This window comes from Alnus glutinosa, chromosome 14 (genome assembly GCF_958979055.1).
Source record: "Alnus glutinosa chromosome 14, dhAlnGlut1.1, whole genome shotgun sequence".
In the NCBI taxonomy this organism is placed as follows: Eukaryota; Viridiplantae; Streptophyta; class Magnoliopsida; order Fagales; family Betulaceae; genus Alnus; species Alnus glutinosa.
Genome location: NC_084899.1, coordinates 19,607,825 through 19,633,820, shown reverse-complemented (window position 1 = coordinate 19,633,820; position 25,996 = coordinate 19,607,825). Strand labels below are relative to the sequence as shown.

The 25,996-nt window shown below is 34.6% G+C and overlaps 3 protein-coding genes across 8 annotated transcripts; all 3 read right to left on the bottom strand.

Annotated features, from left to right (window-relative positions):
- Positions 1 to 1,145: 1,145 nt before the first annotated feature.
- LOC133857995 (heavy metal-associated isoprenylated plant protein 23) lies at positions 1,146 to 2,295 on the bottom strand. 2 transcript variants are annotated; one of them, XM_062293397.1, is made up of 3 exons: positions 1,799 to 2,295; positions 1,334 to 1,670; positions 1,146 to 1,226 (listed from the first exon to the last, which is right to left on the bottom strand). In XM_062293397.1, the coding sequence occupies exons 1-2, from the start codon at positions 1,956 to 1,958 to the stop codon at positions 1,372 to 1,374; spliced, it is 459 nt and encodes a 152-aa protein (XP_062149381.1). In that variant the 5' UTR covers positions 1,959 to 2,295; the 3' UTR covers positions 1,146 to 1,226; positions 1,334 to 1,371. The 2 variants fall into 2 exon arrangements, with proteins under 2 accessions (XP_062149381.1, XP_062149380.1); XM_062293396.1 differs by having other exon boundaries at positions 1,146 to 1,670.
- LOC133857993 (heavy metal-associated isoprenylated plant protein 23-like) lies at positions 1,146 to 10,627 on the bottom strand. 2 transcript variants are annotated; one of them, XM_062293395.1, is made up of 3 exons: positions 10,149 to 10,627; positions 9,699 to 10,038; positions 1,146 to 1,226 (listed from the first exon to the last, which is right to left on the bottom strand). In XM_062293395.1, exons 1-2 carry the CDS (start codon positions 10,306 to 10,308, stop codon positions 9,737 to 9,739), a joined length of 462 nt encoding a protein of 153 aa, XP_062149379.1. In that variant the 5' UTR covers positions 10,309 to 10,627; the 3' UTR covers positions 1,146 to 1,226; positions 9,699 to 9,736. The 2 variants fall into 2 exon arrangements, with proteins under 2 accessions (XP_062149379.1, XP_062149378.1); XM_062293394.1 differs by lacking the exon at positions 1,146 to 1,226 and having other exon boundaries at positions 9,650 to 10,038.
- Positions 10,628 to 14,318: 3,691 nt separating this feature from the next.
- LOC133857913 (ribosome biogenesis regulatory protein homolog) lies at positions 14,319 to 24,055 on the bottom strand. Of its 4 annotated transcripts, none has more exons than XM_062293297.1 (9): positions 23,885 to 24,055; positions 21,633 to 21,783; positions 21,053 to 21,104; positions 20,809 to 20,937; positions 20,470 to 20,587; positions 19,335 to 19,518; positions 19,125 to 19,238; positions 18,729 to 19,017; positions 14,319 to 14,537 (listed from the first exon to the last, which is right to left on the bottom strand). In XM_062293297.1, exons 1-8 carry the CDS (start codon positions 23,971 to 23,973, stop codon positions 18,775 to 18,777), a joined length of 1,080 nt encoding a protein of 359 aa, XP_062149281.1. In that variant the 5' UTR covers positions 23,974 to 24,055; the 3' UTR covers positions 14,319 to 14,537; positions 18,729 to 18,774. The 4 variants fall into 4 exon arrangements, with proteins under 4 accessions (XP_062149281.1, XP_062149280.1, XP_062149283.1 ...); XM_062293296.1 differs by lacking the exon at positions 14,319 to 14,537 and adding an exon at positions 18,373 to 18,554; XM_062293299.1 differs by lacking the exon at positions 14,319 to 14,537 and adding an exon at positions 18,373 to 18,531.
- Between the last annotated feature and the right edge of the window lie 1,941 nt (positions 24,056 to 25,996).

Here is a 25,996-nt window from a genome sequence, read left to right as displayed (position 1 = left end):
AAAAGCTGAAAATGAAAGAAAGATGATTCTTCCCTAGGTTTGCCTGAGTGGGAGAATAGAAAGATATGCTTTTCCCTAGCAACTTCTTTTCTTTGCCCTCAGCTCTTCTTAGGAGCTAGATGGTTTTGAAATAATTTGAACTGTGGATCATCTTTCTTAAATACTGGTAGCGCCAGGGCATTTTTCCAAATCTAGGGAAAAACCTGCTTTGCTAGTTCAGCCAAGTATTATAGTTTGATTTAATCTCTTCTTTTTTTTTTTCTTTCTTTTTTTCTTTTCTTTTTTACAAGAGCAGATGAACTTAAAAGAGGAGATTGCCAATATGATGAAAGAATGATGTTGCTCCTTTATAAGAGGTTCCTTGGTAACTAAAAGCCATTTTGACTGATATTGTTTGCATCCTTTCTGTTTTGCAGCCAATAGAATTTGAATTTAGTTATTTAACGTATCTACTTATCTTCGCTATGTCACATTCTAGTTGTAATTTGTATCTTAAATGCCATCAAAGACCCACCATTCACATCCGGCTCAACAAATTTACTCTCAATTTTAATTAAAAAAAAAAATTACATTTTTCTATTTTAACTACTCACTTTTTCAAATCACTTACGTCTAACTTTTTATTTTAACTATCAACTTTTACTATTTCATTTAAATATTATTTTTCAACAATTTCTTTATTCTTTATTCAAGAGGAAAGAGAATGTATTTTTACATTGGTAAGTGAATAGTTGGCAAGTATTGTAGCAACTCACGGTACTCACCAAATGTTTTTTTAATGCGGTGAGCCGAATGGAGCTTACTTTGGTCCCATTTTAGCGTCCGAGCTAACCAAATAGGCAAATATGGCGGATGAAAGTGCTCGAAGGTTGCCAAAGCAAAAACTTGGACATGTGAGGTAGGTCCTTTTTCACGTGCCATGTAACTTTCGTTCGGTCATATATGATAACCCTTAACTACATATAGTAACCTTCAGCCTACCACCTACATGTAGCAGCCAGCTTGCAGTAGGTTTTATGGTGAATTACAGCTGTGAACAAGCCAAAGTCATTCCAGGCAGAAAAGGGAAAACCATATAACATCATGGATAGGTGCTTCATAACAACTCCCAACATATTCACCAAAATACCCAATAACATTCCAAATTGCAAGGCCCAGAAAAACCACTCATTGTCATTGCAAAACTACAGGTTATTGCTGATCCATGTTCATCAGGAGTCAGGACCCTTCAGAGAAGAAAAGTAAGGAAAAACATAGATTAGCTGACAAATTTTCTCATACTTCTTACAAAAACAGAAACCCCAAACAAAAATTTAATTGTTAAAACCCCTACATTAGAATTTTACAGTGGTTTATTTGTTGTTTCTTCAACTACATAATAGAACATGCGTTGGGGTTGTCATCACTGAACATGGTGATGTATGGGTCCTCATATCTTATCACAGTGGCAGTGGTGGCAGTGTTCTCTACATTCCTGACATAACCAGGAGGTGCCTTCTTGTCATAAGCTTGAGCAGTGTAAGGCTGAGCCACTAGATTGTAAGGAACATATGGCCAAAACTCTGCCCTTTTCCCTGTTGACTTAGCCTTCTTCAGCACCTTGCTTGCTTCAACATTTCCGGTTACAGTCACCTTCTGCTGTTTCCTGCTTATGTCCACTGATTTAACTCCTGGAAAAGCATAAATTTTTTTTTTTTGTGTCATGTCATTATTTTGTAACACAAAAAAAAAAAAAAAAAAAAAAAAAAAAAAAAAAAGGCATAGGAAGAGAGAGATGGGAAAAGAAAATGCAACTTACCACTTAATGAAGACAGGGATTTCTTGACCTTAAGCTCACAGCCATCACAGTCCATCCTTACCTTCAGCTCCACAGTCTGTAATTGCTTCTTCTTTTTGTGTTTATGGCCACTACTGCTCATCAAGTCAGATAAATACTCCAAAGTACCTCCAACTCCCATTTTTCTGTCTTAGTATCCCTGTGAAGAGAACCCTCTTGTGAAAGATGAAATCAAGAGCTTCTCTTTATGAGCTTGACAGAAATGAACCAAATCCAGAGAGTTCTTGAAAAACAGAGAAACTAGTAAAGTAAAAAAAGAGTCGATGACAGGAGAAAAGGGCATGCAGCAGAACACGGGTTGGTTTGTGGAAATGCTTAAAGGTGAATATATAGCAAGAACATTTGAAGAAGCTGCAAGGAACTAACCCACAAATAATTTATTCCTTCCTTGCCTTGCAACAAACAAAGGAAAAGGCTTCTAAGGCTGCTCTCTTAACTTCTTTACTTGGTCTGATGTCTTTCTTTACACAGGCCTACTTCTTATATAGCCTGTACCTCATACATTCAAACAGTAGAAAAGGTGGTGGACCAGAACAACAGTAAACATAATAATTTAAAAAACCCTGATATTTTCTGTAGGGACTTTGTCTTAAACATTTATGAGTTCCTAATAAAAGAAACGTTTAGGGTGCAAGAAAGAAAATAATATAGAACATTTCGTAGGGAGGCACGGACATGGTTTCCTATATCATCATCAAATATCTTGTACATCTTCCAGCCTATGTTAGGTATGTTCCCGCCTTGAGAGTATGTTTTGTTGCATTGCAATTTTATAAATAAAAAAAAATGTAATTTTAAATTATATCCTAGAAAATGAATAGCTTGTAGCGCATTTTAAAAAAATTACGATTTAAAAACATAAAATAAAAAAAAAATTTGTGTTTTTCAAATTGCAAGCAAAATAATACGTTTAAAAAAATATTATTTTAAAATTCAAACAATGATTTTAAAGGTCAAATAATAATTTACCAAATGTTTAATTGCATTTTCAAAAATCGCGTCTTTAAAATGCATATTTTAAATTACTATTTTAAAATTACAAATTCAAACTAGCCTTAACTTTTAAAAAAGAAATTACAAAAAAAAAAAAGAAAAAAAAAAGAAAAAAAGAAAAAAGAAAAAGAGGTACGTTCCTTTGCATCTGTACCTTGTACTTTTATTGTGGCAAACCCTATGTTAGGTATGTTCCGACTTCCGTGTCCTTGTCTCGTCTTTTGTTTTCTATTAAAAATAAATAAAAACAACAAACAATTCAAAATATAAAAATAATTCTCTAAATAAAAAAACAGTTTTCATTTTTATATTATATCAAAATACATTAAAAAAAAAAAAAAAAAAAAAAAAAAACAGATCTCAAAACACGTTAAGAAATATTCCACTCGTACCAAATAATAAATGAGGGTTGGTAGTTCAATTCCATTTTGGAATTATGCATTAATTAATGGGGAGTAGAATTAGATGTGGGAAAATTCAAACTTGTCTCCCATTATAAACCATCTACGTAAACATGGGGGTACAAATATAAAAACGAAAAGATATGGGAGTACTCACTAAAAACAGTAAGATATATGGAAGGCCCGCCAAGAAACAAATGGTGTCTCTTACAGTAAATTAAACCCTTTGAAAGCAACGTTAACCGAAAGAGACTACCTTAAAAAAGAGAGAGAGGTTTGGCCCACCGACTTTATTAATATTAATTAAGCAATCACTTATATTAAAAATAATAACAATAATAGTGAAAAGCAGCTGCCACGTCGCAATGTGAACAACACACCGCCTGGCAGACAAGATTCATCAGCGCATCGGATTGACGCGTGGCGGAATCCAACGGCGAAGATGGTAAGAGGAGCCGAGTAAGAGCTGGCGCCCTTTGTTTGTGGGGCTGTCTCTGCTCGGTGGTTGGCTGGTTGGGTTCGATTGGTCAGCGGGAGCGTCGTCATTTGCATGTAAATTTGCCAGCTTCCTCGTGAGCCCGTTGGAGTCACCAACCAGTTCTTGAAACTCTCCTTTCTTTTTTCTTCTTTTTTGCTTTAGGAAAAGGTTGGCCTGGGGCACTCATATTCCAACACTACAGAAAGCCTCCTAGAATTAGATACCAGACAATGGTAATACGACAATCCGTTCGATATCGTGATTTTGTTATAAAAAGTGTTTGTGAAATTGCGATCTAAAAAAGATAAAAAAAAAAAAAATTTCTTTTCAAATCACTCTTTTTTTCAAAAACGTACAATTTTAAAGACTAAAACTGCAATTTTGAAGGTCAAACTACTATTTTAGTCGATGCCTAATTTCATTTTTAAAAATCACGTTTTCAAATCACACTTTTTAAAATCGCAAATCAAAACGAACCCTAAATCTAATACCTATTAAATTAGTGTTAAAATTCAAGAAATGCTAGATATTATAATTTTATACAGCATTTAATTATCTCACAATGTTGATGCAGCACTCTTAACTAACTCTTGAATTAATCATTATTAAATAGAATTTTTTAGTTTTAGTTTTTTTTTCAAATTTATAAGAACATTTTTGTCTTATTAAAAAAAAAAAAAGAGTTATTTTTGTCTTTTTGTTGGTCTTAGGAAGATATTGATGTTTTTTAGTAGTTTTAGAAAGAAACATCGACACAATTGGTAGTTTGAAAAAAGTATTGACAATTGTATATTTATATTTTTTTCAAAATTTTCGTTAAACAAGTCTACCTTTAATAAATATAAAAAATAAAATAAAATAAAATAAATACCAATCAGTACGTCAAGAAAATTGTATTTGCAACTGATAACATCTTTTTCCTTTGATAGTTTTGTTGAACCCGCTCTTGTGAACTTTCACAACAAAAGAATGAAGTTGGGAGGTCACGTCATGCATCAACAAATTAGTTTAAAAAATTGGTATGTTTTAAAAAGTTATGCAAAAGAAAGCCAAGTAATTTACTTTTAGGAGTGTTTCCGCGTATACAAGCCCGTGGTTTACGTACTAAAAAGCATGACAAGTGCTACCTACTTGGGTTTATCATTTGTTGTATTTTTATACGATTTGTTGAGTTTGAAATGAATTTAATATAAAATTAAAGAGTTAGAGTTAAGAAGTTTGACCCGTTTAATTAAATAAGTCGGTTAAAATTGACCTATATATATAGTCAATTACTCATGTTTCGACACGTGACATAATACATGTAATTTTTGACATGACGTGCAAACCCGACATGAATTCGATCAATACAAGATTAGAATTATCCAAGCCTTGACGTGGCTTGAATTATCATATGCTAAAATACTCATAATTACCTCCGGTCATGTTTGCTCAAGCAGACCAAAAAACGTACCTGAGCAACAAAACCCTAAAAATAATAACTAGTAAAGAAGTATCTTACATGCTGGCAGTGGCGTAGATCCTTGACCCTAATTGGTAGCTTTGATCAACAAAACCATCCACGCTCATGCAGCTGGAATATATCTGGAAAGGAATATGCAAAAAGTATATTAAAAACGTTTCTTTATTTCAATTTTGAAGCTTCCCGGCTCCTCCCTCACTGTGCTCTCCCCGACCCTACCTTTCCTTCGAAGAAAAAAGAAGAGAGCAAAAATAAATAAATAAAATAAAGGAGACATTCCTATTATTTCAGGGATGATAATAATATTAAATTCTTAATATTCCAAGGTATGCACTGTTCCCCGGCCCAACAACCAGATATTTTTGGATGTGTCTTAGTGTGTAAGGTCAGCCATGCATGGCCCATTTTATGAGTTAGTATATTGTAATTAATATCCATGATTTTTTTTTATCTACCAAAATATCTAACTATATATATTCAAAATGGACACAAATTCTATCAAGAAGAATTATATCCAACGGATTAAATTTGCAATTTTATTTTTTATTTTTTTTTGGTTTAAGTTATTAAAATTTTATAAATATCCCTTTAGTGATTAAAATCTTTTTTATTTTTCTATTTAGCTTAAGCATTTGAAAAAATTTATTAATTAGTGCGTGTGTGTGTGTGTGTGTGTGTGTGTGTGAGATATTAAAGTAGGTAGTGGGCAATTGGAACTTATTTATATTGCAAATGAAAGGTGAGATAGGTTGTTGATGCTCATTTAACAAAAGAAAAACAAAGAGATGTTAGGGTCACGTAGTTTTCTTTGCTAGGGTCTACCATGCCACCACCCCCCATCATACATTACAGCTATAATTTACACACACACACACACATATATATATATATATAATGCTAACCACCCCATTCGATCAATCATAGAAGGGCCGGTTCCACGTTATGTCCCTTGTGCAGCGTGGAGGCAGAAACTATAAGGCATGTTTTGTAAGAATGTCCGGCTGCAAGGGTCATATATATGAAGTAATGTGAGAGTAAGATCCAAAAAAACATGCATTTGTGAATGAAGATCGAGTTTGTTTTTATTATTGAAGAGCTTCAATGGCATTTGGATAAGAAAGATATGGAGCTAATAGGGGTTGTAGCACAAAATTTGTGACTACGTCGGAATGCAGTAGTCCATAGAAAATTAATTAGCCCTTATTCTATTGTGTTAAGCAAAGTTCAAGAATCACCGGTGGCTTTTCAAAATGCAAAATCTCGAAAGTACTTGAATAAAGAAGTGGAACGTAGGGAGCTCAGCTGGTAGGCCCAATGGATGGATTTGTCAAGGTCAATTGGGATGCGGCTGTGGATAAAAACAAAAAGAATATGGGTGTTTGTGTTATAACCAGAGATTGCATGGGCAAGATGATGGCAACGTTGTCACTTGTCAGAACCAAAAGACTACATCATTGCACCGGATATTGCAGAAGCTACAATAGTATTAGTGGCAGTAAATTTTAGTCATGAATTGGAATTCTATACGGTAGTTCTGGAAAGGGATTCTCTCCAAATAGTGCAAGCATTAAAAAAAGATTGGAAAAATTAGAGTAGATACGGATTTCTAATCGAGGACACTCGAGGGATATTGAATTCTTTGTAAGAGTGGACGGTTTATCATGTTAGGCGAAATGCAAATGGTGCGACTCACTGTTATGCAAGGGAAGCGTTATTTTTTAGTAAGGATCAATGTTTTATTGAGGAAGTTTCCTAATATATTTATGATATTATCTTAGTTGAGGGTTGTAATTAAAGTGTTATTTCAATAAAGTTATGCTCAATTCCAATAAATAAAAAAATTTTAAAAAAAAGCCATATAAGGGTCCCACATTTTAGATTAATTTTGATATATATCACTTATTCTTTAGTAATTCAACTTGATGTGTCCAAAAATTAAAAACAAAATTTGTCATCCATACCATAACATATGTACACAACTATTCTCACACATTTTCTGACTTACACTTTGCTTGTATGCCTTTTTCAAATTTACATTCAAATTTAAACATCAGAAGTAGTTTCGCCATCTCCACAGATGTACTACGTACTCTAACCCTTTGATTTTTTTATAAGTCTCCAACATCATAAATACGACACGTGTGGTCACTGAACCAACAAGCAGCTAGGATTGATTTGTTAAAGAGTGTTTTACTCTATAGCAAGTGTTTTACTTTACCATTTTGAATTAATATATCAATTAAGCTTTAAGTCCATCCATAAATGTCATCACTAGAGAGAGAGGAAAAAGTGAGACATATTTCATTAATTGAAGCAACATATTTAAATTGTTCCATCCAAATCAATCTTTTAGGTAATCGTAGGGCAAAGATGGTTCTAAAAGGCATCATTAGCAAACCTATAATGTCAAGCAACATTCACACACTCTTTACACTTGCTATCAGCCATCTCTAATTAATACTCACTCTTTTTTTCTTTCTCATTTTTCACTTTTATCTTTCCACTTTATTATGATGCATGGAAAAGCTTATTGAACACCTATATATATATATATATATATATATATATATATATATATATATATATATATATATATATATATATATCACGTTCTTGTCACTAACGCCATAATTTTTTACCAAAAGTTAATATTCCAGTAGGTTCGATTCTTAATATTTATTGTAAAGTGAAACAAAGCAAAGATTCCAGTCTAAAGCTGGATGGATGGGCTTTCTGGCTTAACGTCTTGTAATTTATGCCACAATCACCCATCAGCTGCACGTTTTCAGCAAAATAATTCTTTTGATCATGTTTTTTAATTTATTTTTTTTTCTTTTTGGCACGTCTATCCTAGAAATAATTCTAAATGTCATACGTATATCTTTTTTATGATGTCCTTCTAAAATTAACGTAATTTTTAAAATTATTATTTGATCAAAATTTAATAGTGATATATCATAAATTAAATAATAATTTTAAAAGTTATTTTATTATTAAAAATAAATAAATAAATAAAAACATACGTCAATATGATGCATGTCAACCGTCAGGAATTACTCCGCGCGAGACTGAGCTAGAGACATCTGAAGCCATCCAGCCAAGTTTGTCTCGTTGTGGCCGGGCACGTGGCTGGTTCTAGTTTCAAGACGCATTATTGATGGTATTCAAAGTACTATTCACAAACCCAAAGGTCAATGAAGAGAGGAAGACTAGAACTTACGTTTATATTTTATATTATTAATATGGTAGTCTTAATGAATTCCTACTAAAAAAAATAATTAAGGATCAGATTGTCAGGTCTGTATTATGGGACAAAAATAAAATGTAATTTTTAATATTACTCAAATGAAAATAATTGGTAGCTTCAAATGAGTTTTTTTTTTTTATAACACAACTTTAATTTTTTTTTTATAACATAACTATCTCACAATATTAATGCGCGTGGTACTATAGTAGTCTCGTCTTTCAACTAACTTTAAAATTTTTTTTTTTAACAAAGACCGATTGAAAATTTTGGTGGAATAGTCACGTGATGGGTGTGTTTGGTAAAGACAGCTTCTTATTTCTCTTTAAAAAAGTCAACATTATTTCTTCATATTAACAAATAACTTTAATTTATTCACTTTACTTTCACAAAAAATTCAAAACGTCTTTTTATTTTATATCACGTCAATCAACTCCTTCATCTTTTCGCTCCTCAAAATTCTTTATCAAATACACCCGTGCGAGCAATGTGGTACATAACATTACTTTTACCTAGGGACGGAGGGAGGGGGGGCTGGCAGGGGCCATGGCCCCCCCTCCCTACAATTTCCTTAAAAAAAAAAAAAAAAAATTCTTAGGTAGAAAAAAAAATTCTAAAAAAATTAAAAAATACAAGATAAAAATCAAAATTTAGCTTATTTGGCCCTTACCAAAAAAAATTTTTTGGGCATTAGCACCTGTCCATAAAAACTTCTGGCTCGGTCCTGCTTTTACCCATTTGATATCTATCTTACACGGCATACAGAAGTGCTGGAAGCACTAGTACTATCTAATAGGCAGGCAGATATGTATTATGTTTCGAAGTGTAGAGAAATTTCCTGTCCAATAGGACAAAGCAAAGGGGATGGATGGCTAACTTGAATAATATGCAACCTCATGTCAAAGGGTGGAAGAAAGATTAAAGTTAAAAGGTTGGATCGGAGGAGGATCCATCATGTCTTTTTTTTATCTCCTTTCATTATTATTATTATTATTAAAAAGGTATTAACTTTTCCTCTTTTCCCAACCCCAATTATTGTTCACCTTCTTCCTTTCCATTGTCTTCATTCGTGGCATAGTCCAAAACCTTCCTAAGTGCCCACTAGAGAGCTGAAAGAATGCTTTTTTAAATAATTTAAAATTAATAAATTAATTTTGTTGCGGCAGAAAGTACCCCAATATGAATGAACATGCACACGTGAACATTAACGTGAAGGCCGCATATAACCAACAACTTATAAAAACAGAAACCCCAAACAAAAATTTATTTGTTAAAACCCGTACATTAGAATTTTACAGTGGTTTATAGGTTGTTTCTTCAACTACATAATAGAACATGCGTTGGGGTTGTCATCACTGAACATGGTGATCATGTATGGGTCCTCATATCTAATCACAGTGGCAGTGGTGGCAGTGTTCTCTACATTCCTGACATAACCAGGAGGTGCCTTCTTGTCATAAGCTTGAGCAGTGTAAGGCTGTGCCACTAGATTGTAAGGAACATATGGCCAAAACTCTGCCCTTTTCCCTGTTGACTTAGCCTTCTTCAGCACCTTGCTTGCTTCAACATTTCCGGTTACAGTCACCTTCTGCTGTTTCCTGCTTATGTCCACTGATTTAACTCCTGGAAAAGCATAAACATTTTTTTTTTGTGTCATGTCATTATTTTGTAACACAAAAAAAAAAAAAAAAAGGCATAGGAAGAGAGAGATGGGAAAAGAAAATGCAACTTACCACTTAATGAAGACAGGGCTTTCTTGAACTTAAGCTCACAGCCATCACAGTCCATCCCTACCTTCAGCTCCACAGTCTGTAATTGCTTCTTCTTTTTGTGTTTATGGCTACTACTGCTCATCAAGTCAGATAAATACTCCAAAGTACCTCCAACTCCCATTTTTCTGTTTTAGTATCCCTGTGAAGAGAACCCTCTTGTGAAAGATGAAATCAAGAGCTTCTCTTTATGAGCTTGACAGAAATGAACCAAATCCAGAGAGTTCTTGAAAAACAGAGAAACTAGTAAAGTAAGAAAACAGAGTCGATGACAGAAGAAAAGGGCATGCAGCAGAACACGGGTTGCTTTGCGGTAATGCGTAAAGGTGAATATATAGCAAGAACATTTGAAGAAGCTGCAAGGAACTAACCCACAAATAATTTATTCCTTCCTTGCCTTGCAACAAACAAAGGAAAAGGCTTCTAAGGCTGCTCTCTTAACTTCTTTTACTTGGTCTGATGTCTTTCTTTACACAGGCCTACTTCTTATATAGCCTGTACCTCATATATTCAAACAGTAGAAAAGGTGGTGGACCAGAACAACAGTAAACATAATAATTTAAAAAACCCTGATATTTTCTGTAGGGACTTTGTCTTAAACATAAAACATTTATGAGTTCCTCATAAAAGAAACCTTATGTACGTTTAGGGTGCAAGAAAGAAAATAATATAGAACATTTCGTAGGGAGGCACGGACATGGGTTCCTATATCATCATCAAGTATCTTATACATCTTCCAGCCTATCGGCTTATGTTAAGTATGTTCCTGCCTTGAGAGTATGTTTTGCATTGCAATTTTATAGATAAAAAAAAATGTAATTTTAAATTATATCCTAGAAAATAAACCATTTGTAGCGCATTTTAAAAAATTAAGATTTGAAAACATAAAAAAATAAAAAAAATTTGTATTTTTCAAATTGCAAGCAAAATGATACGTTTAAAAAAATATTATTTTAAAGATCAAACAATAATTTACCAAATGTTTAATTGCATTTTTAAAAATCACGTCTTTAAAATGCATGTTTTAAATTACTATTTTAAAATTACAAATTCAAACTAGCCTTAACTTTAAAAAAAAAAATTTAAAAAAAAAAAAAAAAAAAGAGGTACGTTCCTTTGCATCTGTACCCTGTACTTTTATTGTGGCAAACCCTATGTTAGGTATGTTCCGACTTCCGTGTCCTTGTCTTGTCCTTTGTTTATTATTCAAAATATAAAATAATTCTCTAAATAAAAAAAACAGTTTTCATTTTTATATTATATCAAAATACATTAAAAAAAAAAAAAAAAAAAAAAAAAAAAAAGAGATCTCAAAACACGTTAAGAAATATTCCACTCGTACCAAATAATAAATGAGGGTTGGTAGTTCAATTCCATTTTGGAATTATGCATTAATTGGGGAGTAGAATTAGATGTGGGAAAATTCAAACGTGTCTCCCATTATAAACCATCTACGTAAACATGGGGGTACAAATATAAAAACGAAAAGATATGGGATAGTCACGTGACAGGTGTGTTTGGTAAAGACTGCTTCTCATTTCTCTTTTAAAAAAGTCAACATTATTTCTTCATATTAACAAATAACTTTAATTTATTCACTTTTTTTTCACAAAAAATTCAAAACATCTTTTTACTTTATATCACGTGAATCAACTCCTTCATCTTTTTTCTCCTCAAAATTCTTTATCAAATACACTCGTGCGAGCAATTAGCATTACTTTTACCCATTTGATATATATCTTACACGGCATACAGAAGTGCTGGAAGCACTAGTACTATCTAATAGGAAGATATATATTATGTTTCGAAGTGTAGAGAAATTTCTTGTCCTTTTATCTCCTTTCAAAGGGTGGAAGAAAGATTAAAGTTTAAAGGTTGGATCGGAGGGGGATCCATCATGTCTTTTTTCTTTCTTTCTTTCTTTTTTTCCTTTTTTTTTTTTATTTTTTTTTTTATCTCCTTTCATTATTATTATTATTATTATTAAAAAGGTATTAACTTTTCCTCTTTTCCCGACCCCAATTATTGTTCACCTTCTTCCTTTCCATTGTCTTCATTCGTGGCATAGTCCAAAACCTTTTAAGTTCCCACTAGAGATCTGAAAGAATGCTTTTTTAAATAATTTAAAATTAATAAATTAATTTTGTTGCGGCAGAAAGTACACCAATATGAATGATCATGCACACGTGACGTGAACATTAACGTGAAGGCATATAACCAACAACTTATAAATTGTTTTAGTAGTATCTTCCCAAAACAAAAAAAAAAAAAAAAAAAAAAAAAAAAAAAAAAATTGTTTTTGGTAGGACGAACTGTCTACTCAATATTTGAATTTAGATTTTCTATCGTTTTCTTCTCTTTTCTTTCCTTTTTTTTTTTTCTTTTTTTTTTTTTTAAAAAAAAAAAAGAGAGAGAGAAGAGGAACATGAAAAATTGTAAGTAAATGTGAAAAGAGACTCTCACTCTCTCAATAACTTGTTCGAGGGGGTGAACCTCTTATTTGGGTAAGAGGATAATAACAAGAATTTCAATAGTAAGGAAGTTCGGTTTGGCATTATCAATATGAACCTAATTCAAAAGAAAAGTACAAAAGTTTTTTGCTTTTAATTTTCTTCTCTAAAAACAAACACATTGAGAATTAATCTTGGAAGTGGGTTATCCTCGAAATAACGATTTCAATACAAATATCATTCCATTTCTATTCCTTCTTTGATGGCGAAGTAGCAAGAGGTGGTGGGAATTTTTTATTTTTCCCTTTGGTGAGCCAAAACAAATAATATGGCAAACAAAAAACGACAAGAAGATATGAGAGCATGAGAGAGAGAGAGAGAGAGAGAGAGACAACACATGACAAAACCGTTAAAAAGTCAAAAGAAAAAAGAAGAGGGGACAAAAATCACTAGTACCCTACCATATATTTCCTAGGCATACTAAGAGTGATTTTTTATGGATGTATGAAAAATAGGGATGAATGTAGAAATGGAATGGAAAGATAATAGTGAACTCCAATTAATGGCTGGAGATAGACCCCCAAGTGAATCCAATTAAGGCCGGAATCAAACCACAAGACAAAAGTCTATGTCAATTCTTTTTCTCCATTTTCATTAATGATCCAATGGTCTTTAAATAGAAATACAAGAAGATAAAGCCTAAAGTGATAATACCTAAATTCTAATATTCAAATTCAAATAAACTCTAATCCTAATGAGTTGGAATTCCATTCCAACTCTACCTCTAAATCAGCTACATCTACTACTCCTAACCTAACATGTCTCTCACCCATCTAATCATTATTGAAATATAAACTTAAACCTAGAAAGATAAACATAAACATAATCTAAACATAGCCTAGAAAGATAAAGATAAACATAACCCTAAGGGATCGGTTCCTATCAATCGCCCCTCCTTGAGCACAATCCTTGTCCTCAAGGTCGAGATTTTTTTTTTTTTTTTTTAAAAAAAAATAAAAAATAAAAAATAAATAAATTTCGTCGAGTTGCTCATTTTCAAAATTCTCCCCAATTCGCCCTTGTCCTTCTCCAGGTTCTACTTCAATAATGAACAGATGTTTCACTTCACATCGATGGCCTGGTGTGAATCGTTCATTGCAATTGAAACAAAGACCCTTCTCCCTCCGCTTTTGCATTGCTTCCTATGATAGCTTCTTCGTTGGAGGTAGGGACACATTAGACCTTTGAATTGAAGTGGGTTGCACGCTGTCGTCCCTTGGTGCTTCCTTTGTTTGCTCTAATAAGAATGGTTTGGCCCGCTTCAGTTGATCCTCTTGCATCCGATCAAATTGGATAGTTTCTCGTAGAGTCCGAGGCTTGAACTAGGGGTGTACAAACGGTTATAACCGGCGGTTATTTGCTAAAACCGCTAACCAGCGGTTATTGAATTTTACAAACCACAACTGCTAACCGCCTAGGCGAAGGCGGTTATTTTTATAACCGCCGGTTAACGGTTATTGTCTCAATAACTAGCGGTTTTAAAACCGCTTTTCAACTTGAATTTTGAGCTAGTTTTAGGCCGATTTTTGGCCCATTTTGGGCAGATTTTTATTTTTCAAAAAAGAATTTAATACTTTTTGAACCTTTTGCCTTTTCCTTTTGGTACAAAATTAACAAACCTAAATAAAAATCCAAAATATTTATTAAAAAAAATACAAGTCCAAAATATTTATTAAAAAAAACACAAATACAAAACACAAACAAATAGCCACATAACCAAATGACCAAATCCAAATCATTACAAATCCAAAACCAAAAACCAAAAATATTCAGTTCATCAGATTCTTCCAGGAAGCAAAAATGACTCCTTACTTCAACCTCAGGCTCCACTGGATCCTCGTATCTGCAGCCAAATATTTCGTAAGGCACATTTTAAGAAGCTTATTGAAAATATACAGTTCTAGAATCAAAGACTCAAGCTCCCTATGCACAAAAATAATTCAAGTAAAAATGGCTAATGGGCTAAAGGCTAATGTCTTAACCTCAGATGCAGTAACTACAGCTGCAACAATGGCAGATCAATAGAGAAATTTCAGAACATGAAAGAAAATCATCAGATCTGAAATGATAAAAGCCCCAAGCCAAATCAAGTATACAAGCACATAATATGTTACAGATCTGTGATCCACAATAACAGATCTGTCGATGGATAACAGAAAATCATCTGATAAAATAGCAGCATTAAAATTTTAAAAGAATGCTCACCTAAAAGCAAGAATCCGAAGGCGATGACACAGTGAGAGAGAACGATTGGAGAACGACGGAGGCGAAAGGCAGTGAGACTGAGAGAGAACGGCTGGAGATTGGATGGTAGATGAAATTGAAAATTTCAACTTTCAAACCCTAGGTCCCTAACGGCGCAAGGCTGAAGTGCTGAACGCCTGAACTTGTTGAATGAAAAATGAAAATGTCAAATACTGATTAGTGATTCAGTGAAATGAGTGAATACCGAAGATAAACGGCGTCGTTTTGGTATTTTTAAATACCAAAACGACGCCAGCCAGCCCATCCTCTCGCGAGTCGCACAGGAGTATTATTATTTTTTATATATTTTAATTTTTACTATATACAATATTTTTTTTTAATTTTTATACTATATATAGGAAAGCGGTTAGCGGTAACCGCCTCCGCCTAGGCGGTTAGCGGTTATTTATAACCGCTTTTAAAAGCTGTTATACGGTTATACGGTTATTCGGTTAGCGGTTATAACCACTCCGTTTGTACACCCCTAGCTTGAACATCTTGACAGGATTAGCTATGTCAGGTTGCAATCCACCCAAAAAAGTGCCCACCAAAGCCTTTCCTGGCTAGTCCACCACGCAGTTTGCAAGACATTCAAACTCCCGCTGATATTCTGGCACCGTTCCTTTCTGTTCAATGTGTGATAGAGCTTCATCAAAGTCTTCATAATCCGTAGGTCCAAAACATGCTAACAAATCTTGCTCAAAGGTCTCCCAACCGAGAGGTTTGGCGTCTTGGGCATAAATCTTTTTCAGCCACTGCCACCATTGGTTGGCCTCACCTTCAAGATAAAAGGCAGCCAATGTAACTTTTTGCTCTTCCGGCGTTTGCTGAATCTCAAAATATTGAGCTACACGATCTAGCCATATAATGGGTTCTTCCCCAAAAAATCGAGGAAAATCCATCTTCAGTGGGCGGATGTAAGAACCATCTTCTTGACGTCCCTGATGAAAACCTTGCCCCGAAGACTTGTCCTCGGGCCCTTTGTTGGAATTCGGAGACTTATCCCCATTATTCTTGGACGAGCCAACTGAAAAACCTTCCTTCATAGAACTGGCGATATTCTCCAATGATTTTTCTAGAGCTTCAAACTGCTTTGTAGCTTCGGCAGCAGACTTTTGCATGTCGGCAGTAGACTTTTGCATGGACACGTGCATCTCATGCAATTCGGACTCAATCTTCTCAATAAGGTCCTTTTGGGTCGTCATTGCTCTGATACCAATTGATGAGTGATTTTTTATGGATGTATGAAAAATAGGGATGAATGTAGAAATGGAATGGAAAGATGATAGTGAACTCCAATTAATGGCTGGAGATAGACCCCAAGTGAATCCAATTAAGGCTGGAATCAAACCACAAGACAAAGTCTATATCAATTCTTTTTCTCCCTTTTCATTAATGACCCAATGGTCTTTAAATAGAAATACAAGAAGATAAAGCCTAAAGTGATAATACCTAAATTCTAATATTCAAATTCAAATAAACTCTAATCCTAATGAGTTGGAATTTCATTCTAACTCCACCTCTAAACCAGCTATGTCTACTACTCCTAACATGTCTCTCACCCATCTAATCATTATTGAACTATAAACATAACCTAGAAAGATAAAGATAAACATAATCTAAACATAGCCTAGAAAGATAAACATAAACATAATCTACCTAAACCTAAGGGATCGGTTCCTATAACATACAAAACAAACAGCTAGCTTAAATGGAGACTTAGACTTCTGACAGGTTAAAACCAGTCCCCCTCCAGTATTTTTTTTTTTTTTTTTTGTATAAATTTTGAGGTGGTGGTGGTCAAATCATCGAATACTTTTTTATAAAATGATTGCACGAGTTGGGCATTTGGTAGTTCGGCCACATCAAATAACGATTGCTATAATTACCATATTGCACTTGACAATCAATGTCAGGACATAATTAAACAATTTTATCATTTTTTTATCTTTTACTACGACCACAGTTTCAATGTTCAACAATCTTTTTTAGTACACACATATGCCTGTTTGTTTATGGTCCCTAAAAGCTAAAACCCCAGCTTTTAACTTTTGCTCATTTTTCTCAAATTTTCCACTTTTGCTCATTTTTCTCAAATTTTCCTTCACCACCAGCACTCTTCAAAAGTAGGTTTAGTTTCAGGCCGGTTATAACAGATTGGAAAATCGTAACGGGACACCAACCAGCTCCAAGTAACTGAAAAATTAAGAAACCAGTTTGGTACCTAGTTATTTATAACCGGGTAACTGGGCAATCGAAGCCGAAGCCGAAGCCGAAGCCGATTATTCAATTCTTAGACACCTGGTTATAACTAGGTAACCAACTCCGGGTGTATATATATATATACACACGCGTGGGCTTTTTCTTTAGGCTAAGCAGAGGACCACATGACTTCACCAATATGAAAATTCAAAGGAAAACTTCATTTACGATTTACCACACCTAGCTCTGATATTTTATCAAACAAACAAAAGACGGAGATAGAGGGAGAAACACAGAGGAAGCCATGGACGATAGTTGTGCGGTGTGCGCCGAATCCCGGGAATGGGTGGCCTACGGCCCTTGTGGCCACTAGGAGGTCTGCTCCACCTGCGTCACTCGCCTTCACTTCATCTGCGAAGATAGCAGTTGCTGCATCTGCAAGACCCAATCCGACGTTTTCGTCACCAAGGTTTCAACTTCCGCTTTTCCTTCATATTCTAATCTCATAATTTCTGCGATTTTTCGATTTTCTTATAATAAGTATGAAGCGAGGACAGGATGTGTTTAGATTTTGGGTTTGTTTCCAGATCTAGGTTTTTTTGTGTTTTCTATAAATCCAAACATATCTTTGCATGCGTTGTTTGATTCGTTCTGAATGTATTGTTTTTTTTTTTTTTTCAAGTACCTAGTCCAAATAACTAGGTACACCCGAGGTAAGCAGGTAACTACCAATTACTAGAGCCGGTTTCCAATTTTAGGCAATAACCAGGAACCAGCTCTGAATTTACATCCCTATTCAAAAGTAAGTTTTGTTCATGAAAGTCCACAGCATACTTGTCCAAAAAGGAAAAAAGTGCATGGTGCCTATAACAAGAGCTATGGCTGAATATTAGTTAAATCAGTGACGGGTATGTGTATTTTCGCATACTGAACCCAAAAAGTTAGTTAAGTTCATACCAACATGAATAAATTTCAACTATTTCAGTTAAGTCGATTAACTTGGTGAAGTTGGTTAAGTCAGTTAGTCGTAGGCTTTTTATATTGTGACAAGCCTATTTTTATAGGCAAAATGTGTTGTTTTGGGGCTCAAATAGTTGTTTTTTTGGACTAAACAAATTATGCAAAAAACTGCAGGTCAAAGTCGGTTAAGTCTATTCGGTTTGGTTAACCGACGAAATAAAAATTATACCGCCTACCGGACCAACGTCGAAACAGTTCTTTTATTCCGACTACCGACTGCCGAAAGTCGGTAGGCAATCTATGGCAGCCAGTAGATGACAATCGGATATCCTGCCCACCCCTGACGCGAGCAGTACTCAGAGTTTTCTTCTTTGTCCTGTATCTTGACTTCTCTAGGGAGAAGAGTTGGATACCAGATGTTACCCACTGGCCTGAGTTGCAGAGTTTATAATACCTTGAGATGATTTAATTCAAAAGGTCAAATGGGAAGAATCGAAGGATGCATGTGTGATAGTATATGAGAGAAATAGATCATGACTTGACCAATATAGCAAATTATGTAATTTTTTTGCACGAAAATTAAACAAAATCTAATACAAAACACTTGTTCCCAATAAACGAACTTTACCTGACCCAAAACTCTACAAGCTCTCCAGAGTTACAATCACCTACTCTCATTTTGCCTTTGCTTTCTTGAAAGATCCCCTGTTTGAGGATGAAGATCCTTTCTTCGAGAATGAAGATCCTTTCTTCGAGAATGAAGATTCCTTCTTCGAGTAAGAAGATCCCTTCTTTGAGGATGAAGATCCCTTCTTAAAAGGTTTCGTCTTCGGTTTCAACTTGCTTGAGGTTGGTGAAGACTTATCTTTCTGGTACTTTTGCTTCTTCTCTTTTTTCACATTGTACATGCTGACCGCCTAGACCCCAAGCAATACATATCCAATTGATAAGCAAAAGTTGATTTGACCAACACAGCAGAAGATTTGACCATCAAGGAAAGATTAGCTGAATGGATAAATTTTACCTTATCAACGTTGAATATCTCCTGGGAATTCTTAGAGATTAGCTTGTTCAGAACTTTCTCGGTTTGCTCCCTCTCTTGTGAGCCTATCCCTTTTCCTTCCACGACAGGTAGGAACTGAAAGGATATACAGAAGATGTTGAACCACTCAATTGCTAAGTACAACTTTTAGCAGAGAAGCATTTGCATTCGTAAAAGTAAAAGTTTACAAACCTTGCGATATTTCCCTTTATGTTGTGCAGGCTTTTCTCCTGGCAACTTCTTGTCAAATTTCCCACCACTGGCTGTCGCACTTGCTGCTAGTCCAGCTACATTCCCAAGCTCATCCTTGGTGACTTTCTTGGGTGCAGCCTGCGTTCCTGTTATGGGCAAAGCTGTGGCAGCTAGTTGGACGTGGCTGCAGAAAGAGTTTCCTCAGGTCCAGTGTTGCAATAGAAGACAAAAATATTAACATGATACGACCAAAATATGACTAAAGTATATACATACATGTCTTTGTGTGTGTGTGTGAATAAACAATATATCAAAAGAAGGAGAATTGAAATGTAGAAGAATGGTAATACAAACAAAGTCAGCATGGACTTGCAAGAAAAGAATGCTCCACCAAAGACCGAGGATGCGACACCAAAAAACTTTTTCAAACTAAACTATCAGAACAAGAAAACACAACATACAGGTCTATTTCACAAGTAATTGAGCCAGGAAGAACTCCTAAAGCATTGTCAAAATGGCAAAGGCCAATGAGATATGATGGGCAAGACAAGAAAGGCCAGGGTCAAAAATGAATAAATTCATGAGGACTTGGTATAGCCAATTGAGGTCCAGATGAAGAATCAATTGGGATGGCTCGGCCATCAGCAAGGAGAAGAAACTCGCACTGCCAGTTGTCTTGAAATAATGGGATCAAAGGATATATGGTGTTAAGCTGAGGTGATTTAGGCAAGTTGATATTTCACAGTTTATCCATAATACTCAAAAATAATTGCATTATGTGTTATTCAGGTAGTAATCATATCTGACGAAGTCATGTTAGATATAAGCACTAACAAACTTGGAGATTGCATAATCATAGGTTCACTCTAAAATTGCAAAAGTGATACCATCATTAGCATCTAGGGAAGTCCTCCAACAAAGGGAAAAAAGGAGCAACAGGGGTAATTAAAGACAATGATGGTTTACATGTTATTACTTCTTTGAATTGATGAGACCTACAAAAGATTAAAAGAATAGAATTTGTAGTTTCGTAGCCATGAATAACCAAATTTAATATTCATATGACAACTAATTGTACCAATTAAGAAATTTTTTTATGCTTTCAGAACGGTAGAAAGGTGATAAAAAGACAAACCTTGGTAAAGCACCAACTTTTGCTGCTTGTTTCAAGTTCTGCATCCGATTTTTCTCTTGCTTTTCAACACGATTCTTCTTATCTGTTCGTCTTTTAGCAAAAGGGTCCTCCCCTGGCACTACAAAAGGTGATCACTATGTCATAATGTAGAATATGATATGATATTTGACACTTGTAAATTAGTGGATAAAATTTTATCACTTAATAGTTATGATATCTCAGTTACCTAATGATTTTTTAAAATAGTATAATCCTTTTCCAATTTTGACCAAAAAAAAAATAGTAGCAATAGAAATTGCAATAATGGATTCTTGCCAAAGAGCTTGTTGAATTATTTACCATCAGTCATCTTGGCCTCAATTATAGGTATATTTTCCTCATCATTTGCCCGATCATATCCGTAACGACGCTTCCAAGTACCAGTTTGCTCATCATATTCTGTCTTGTCTTTCTTACGATTCTTTATACCTGCATGATATCTCAAACCATTAGAACCAAGAACATCTAACTTCAGCCATGACAGATCCGATCTACTAAAAATTTGATTTCCATATAGGCTGCAGATGATTATAAGGATACTAACCTCTTGCTTTGGCAAACAGTTCCCATTTTGTAGGAGGTTTAGGTTTTGGAAGCTGAAAACACAATGAATTTGAGATAAGCAATTGAGTGTTTGTGCTATATATAAACAATTAGGAATTGCATGGCACGTTATATAATTTAGATCTCAACAATGAGAAGATCAACAAATACAGATTCCTCTACTAGCTAGGAACCTGCATCTTCCTCTATTTGTAATTACACTCCAAGGTGTAACATGACACACAGATTTCCTTTCTGCTCCTTTCATGAGAAATCAGGTTTCCTTCGCTTGTCTTGGAATTTCCTAACCAAGGGTTATTTCCACATATTCCCCCTTCTCTCAAAAAAGTTACCATTAAAAACATAGTTTCTCAGCTAGCAAGCTGTAGAAGCTACTGCAATATATTATATTTTGGCAGAAATTCAACAAGGTAGAAAGTTCTAAAAATGCCAGTTATAAGCCAACTTCCTTTTTTATCATTTAAGTAATCGCACTTTCAGTGTAACCTTAGTACGCACAAAATACATATATTTGGAAAATTAAATAGATATAGATATATAACTAAAAAGGAAGAGCTTACTGGCTTCTCTCTGGGCAGTCTTGTTGTTGGTGGAGGCAACTTGACCAGGGGACCATCTACGTCTTCAGTTGAAGGTAAGTTGAACAGTTTATTTGCAATGGCTTGAACTAGTTCAGTGCCCTTCTCTAGACATTCCTTCACTAAATCCTCCCTATGATTTTCGGAAAGATCAATTCAAAAACACATACACAATATGCACTCCTCAAACCAAATACGTAATCGTCCTCACAGAATGATGTTTTGAAAAATAAAAAATAAAAACCTTGCAGAACTTATGAAAATGTCAAATAAAAAGCTTATCACCAAATAGATGCACGGTGAAACTTGGAATAGTTTTACTTAATATCCACATACACATTCCAAGGTTTGGTTCATTTTTAGATCATTTAATTCTCACGTGCATTTTTTATATGATTAAAAGAGCATGTGACATATGTCCTTATAACTTGTGATTCTCACGTGCATCAACCCAACCCAACCACTTTTTTTTTTTACCAGCCCAAACATTTTTTTTCCCTGTTTTTTTTTTTAAGAAAAAAAAAATTTTTTAAAAAAATTATCTGAACGATATAATTTTATTTTCACAATCACTTATGACAAAAATGCTAATAGAGGTTTTTAATTTAAAATATGCCTAAACTCATCTTAAATTTATCAAATTAAGAGTGCATTTGGCATTGCGATTTCGCAGACTAAAAGTGAGATTTTAAACTAAATCACAGAAAATACATAGTTTGGGTGTGTTTTAAAAAAAATTGCAATTTGAAAACATAGAAAAATATGTATTTTCAAATCATAGGCAAGGGGGTGCATTTTTAAAAAACATATGATTTTAAAGGTTAAACTGTGATTTTAAAGCTCAAACTACAATTTTACCAAACACCAAACAGTTAACTGCATTTTTGAAAATAAAATTTTTAAATTTTGTTTTCAAATTGCACATTGAAATCGCAAACCCAAACGAACCCTAAAAATTGTAGTCTTTTTTTTTATGAATAATAATTTCTTAGAAGAAGGAAAAAATATCATGTACACGAAAAGCATAAAAGAGAAGCAACCACCCTATTGGGGTCGAAAATCTAAAAGTTAACAAGATCTACAAGATTAGAGGAAGAGAGATTAGGAACAAAAGATACAACCCAATCTAAGAGGACACTGAAGAAAGAGGATTTTAGCTGAAGCACATTAGACTCCTAAAAACTCGAGTCTTAAAGTTAAAATAACAAAAAGCATAGGGGGTTTGTGACCTGATTTACCTAAAAGTGTACTTCTATAGGTACTCCTTAGTTGTGGACGTAAGCCTCTAAGGTCGAACCATTACAATTTTTTTCTCTCTTTTAGTTTTAGTATAAAATTCTACAAAGTCCTTGTTAGTTTTTGCTTGCATTTGACATTTATTATTTGCATTTCAATACTTTATCCACATTATATTTTAGGTTACTCAAATGCAGAAACTGATAGGTACTATATTTAATCTAGTTATCAAAAAAAAAAAAAAAAATTAGCAATATCTAATTTTAGATGTTAAACTCAAATCCAATTTACATATACTAGCCATTCACATATGTCTAGTATATGTTAAATTACACTCCAAAAAGTCCCAATCCACCACTTAATCATGACCCAATAGCAACCCCTTGCAACAGCCATTCGCTCAAAGCACCACCTGCTTCTTTCTCTCTCAAAAATAAAAGTAAAGTTTCATTGAGAACCATTCCAACCATGCCTCAAATAAACTTTCAAATTAGCAATTCCAAACCATGTGAGAGAAGCTCCCCAGGATGAACCACAGATATATCCCACCTCTTTGTGGCCAACGAAGAGGAAATTGAGAACAAATGTTTTCTTACTCTTACTTGGAACTATTCTTAACAATACCTTCATATACCATCTATAGCATACCCTTTCTGAGTTCAAATCCTAGCTCCAAAAAGCTACAAAAGCCAATGCCATGAATATATTTATCTCAATGAATGTTCTACTGCGTGTTTTTTCAATTAAATTTTGAAAAATCTTAGCTTTCTGAAACAAAAATTTCCCGAGAAAAAATATCTACAGTAAGAAAAACAAATAAAACCCACGAAAACATTGAAATCAACCATGAGTTTAATAACAGAAAGTAAGAGTTTTACACAACAATAGAGAAAAGACAGCAAATCCTAGCTATACTAAAACAACAAAAACAAAAACAAAAACCCAGAATCAGAAGCTTCACATACATGGATTTACATATAGGAAAACTAAAGCCCAACCTGGAGGAGGGTAGGGAGGGAAAGTGGTGGTGAGGATTGAAGGCCATGAGATTGCCAAAGTCGATCTCGAACTCCTTTTGGGTCTCCATGTGAATCACGCCGTGATGGAGGAGCTGTGGTGAGTTGTGGTGAAAGGCGTAGCAGAGTAGCAGAGAAGTTGAAACGGCGCCTCTCCTTTAGGGTTATTTGTAGTGAACAGTCGTGGACACTGCGGACCACCGGGCAATGCCACGTCATTCAATTTTTTTTTTAAAAGGGCTAAAAAGACATATTTTATACTTGTGGTTTAAGAAACTTATTTTTTTAGGAGCCGCTCTACACAGGAGACGGTCATCCGTCCCCTGTCATCCCATTAATATTAAAAAATTAATTTTTCATTAAAAAATTGCCTCTGATGTCACATCAGAGGCAATTTTTTAATAAAAAACTAATTTTTTATTATTAATGGGTTGTTGGGGGACGGATGACCGTCCCCCAACAATCATTTCCCTTTTTTTAGTACCTTAGTTTTCGTCTAAATTTTAATGAACCGACACGTGATAACCAATGAGGGTTGACACTTGGCACAATATAAAATAAAATTAAAAAAATTAAAAACAAAACAAATAAAAATAAAAAATAAAAAATAATAGGGATGGACGAGCCATCCTCTTAACCGGTATGAGCATGAGGGTGGTTCGGCCACCTATGGGCTATGGCCAAAGAAACAAAAAAAATGAAGAATAGGGTTTTGGCCCTCGGGGAAGGCTGAACCACGGGGGTGGTTTGGTCACCCCAGATCGTGAGCCACCCCTCTTATTTTTTTATTTTCTTTTTTTCTTTTTTTTTTTTGTTTTTAATATTTTTATATTTTAAAGTTTTATTATTATATTTTTAATTTTTTAATTAATTTTTAAATATTTTCATTTTTTATTGTGCCACGTGTCAACCCTATGAGGGTTGACAAGTGGCAGGACGTTAAAATTTGAACAGAAAAATAGACGGAAGTACTAAGTCAATCTTTTCCCAAAACCTAGGTACCGTTTGTGAAGCGAAATGAAACTGAAAGACTAAAAAATAAAATTTTGAAACCACAAATACCAAATATGTCTTTAACCTCTTTTATATATATATATATATATTAGCTTCAGTTTGAACAAAAAAAAAAATTCTTTTGTTTAGGAAAATAGTTTTCATTTTTAAATTTCGTAAACCATTTTTTGAGATTGAGCTTCTGCTTCTCAAACTGCCAGACCATCATCGGACCATCGCTGGACCACTACTAAGCCAGCACCGAACCATCGCTGGACCACTACTAAGCCAGTACTGAACCACCACCGATCCACCCCCAAACCACCCTTGAGCCACCACTAGAACATCACTAAGCCAATATCGGGCTATCGTTGAACCACCTTTGAGCCATCCATAGACAACTACCAAGCCACCTTCAAATCACCACTGCCAAGCTACCCCGAACCACTTTCAGGCCACTATTAAACCACCACTAAGCTACCCCCAAACCACCATCAAGCTACCTCTGGGCCCACACTAAACCATCATCGAGCCACTCTCGAACCATACTTGAACTACTACTAAGCCAACCCTGAACCAGCATCGGCCACCTCCGGACCACCATTGGACCACTCTCGGGCCAAGGCCAACCCACCACCAAGCCAACACTCGGCCACCCCCCGAGCAACGTCGGACCACCACTGAGTCTCAAAATTGAATTGTCTAACAACTGATCTTGGGTCAAGTGAGTCTCAAAAGTAGTTTCTTACCATCTCATGCTCAATTTTCTCAAATTCGAGAAGATGCTTGGTCCGTAAATTTGTTGCCACTGATAAAAGACAATACTGGACTTAAATACACAAGGCAATTCCAATAACTGCTGACCCACTAAGAATGTAGGCTTGTAGCTCACATTGTCCATGCCCTGAATATTCTGGAACATGCAAAAAAATTCATCTTCTCATGTGCCTCTTGTGAATTTTATCGAGCAATGTAAGGATATAATATAAGGTAAAGGCTTCTTTCTTACTTGGTTCACTTGAAAATTTCTTCATTTCCGTTCTGACAATGAACTCCTAGGCACAATAGTCTGATTCTGATGGAAATAAACACTTGAACAAA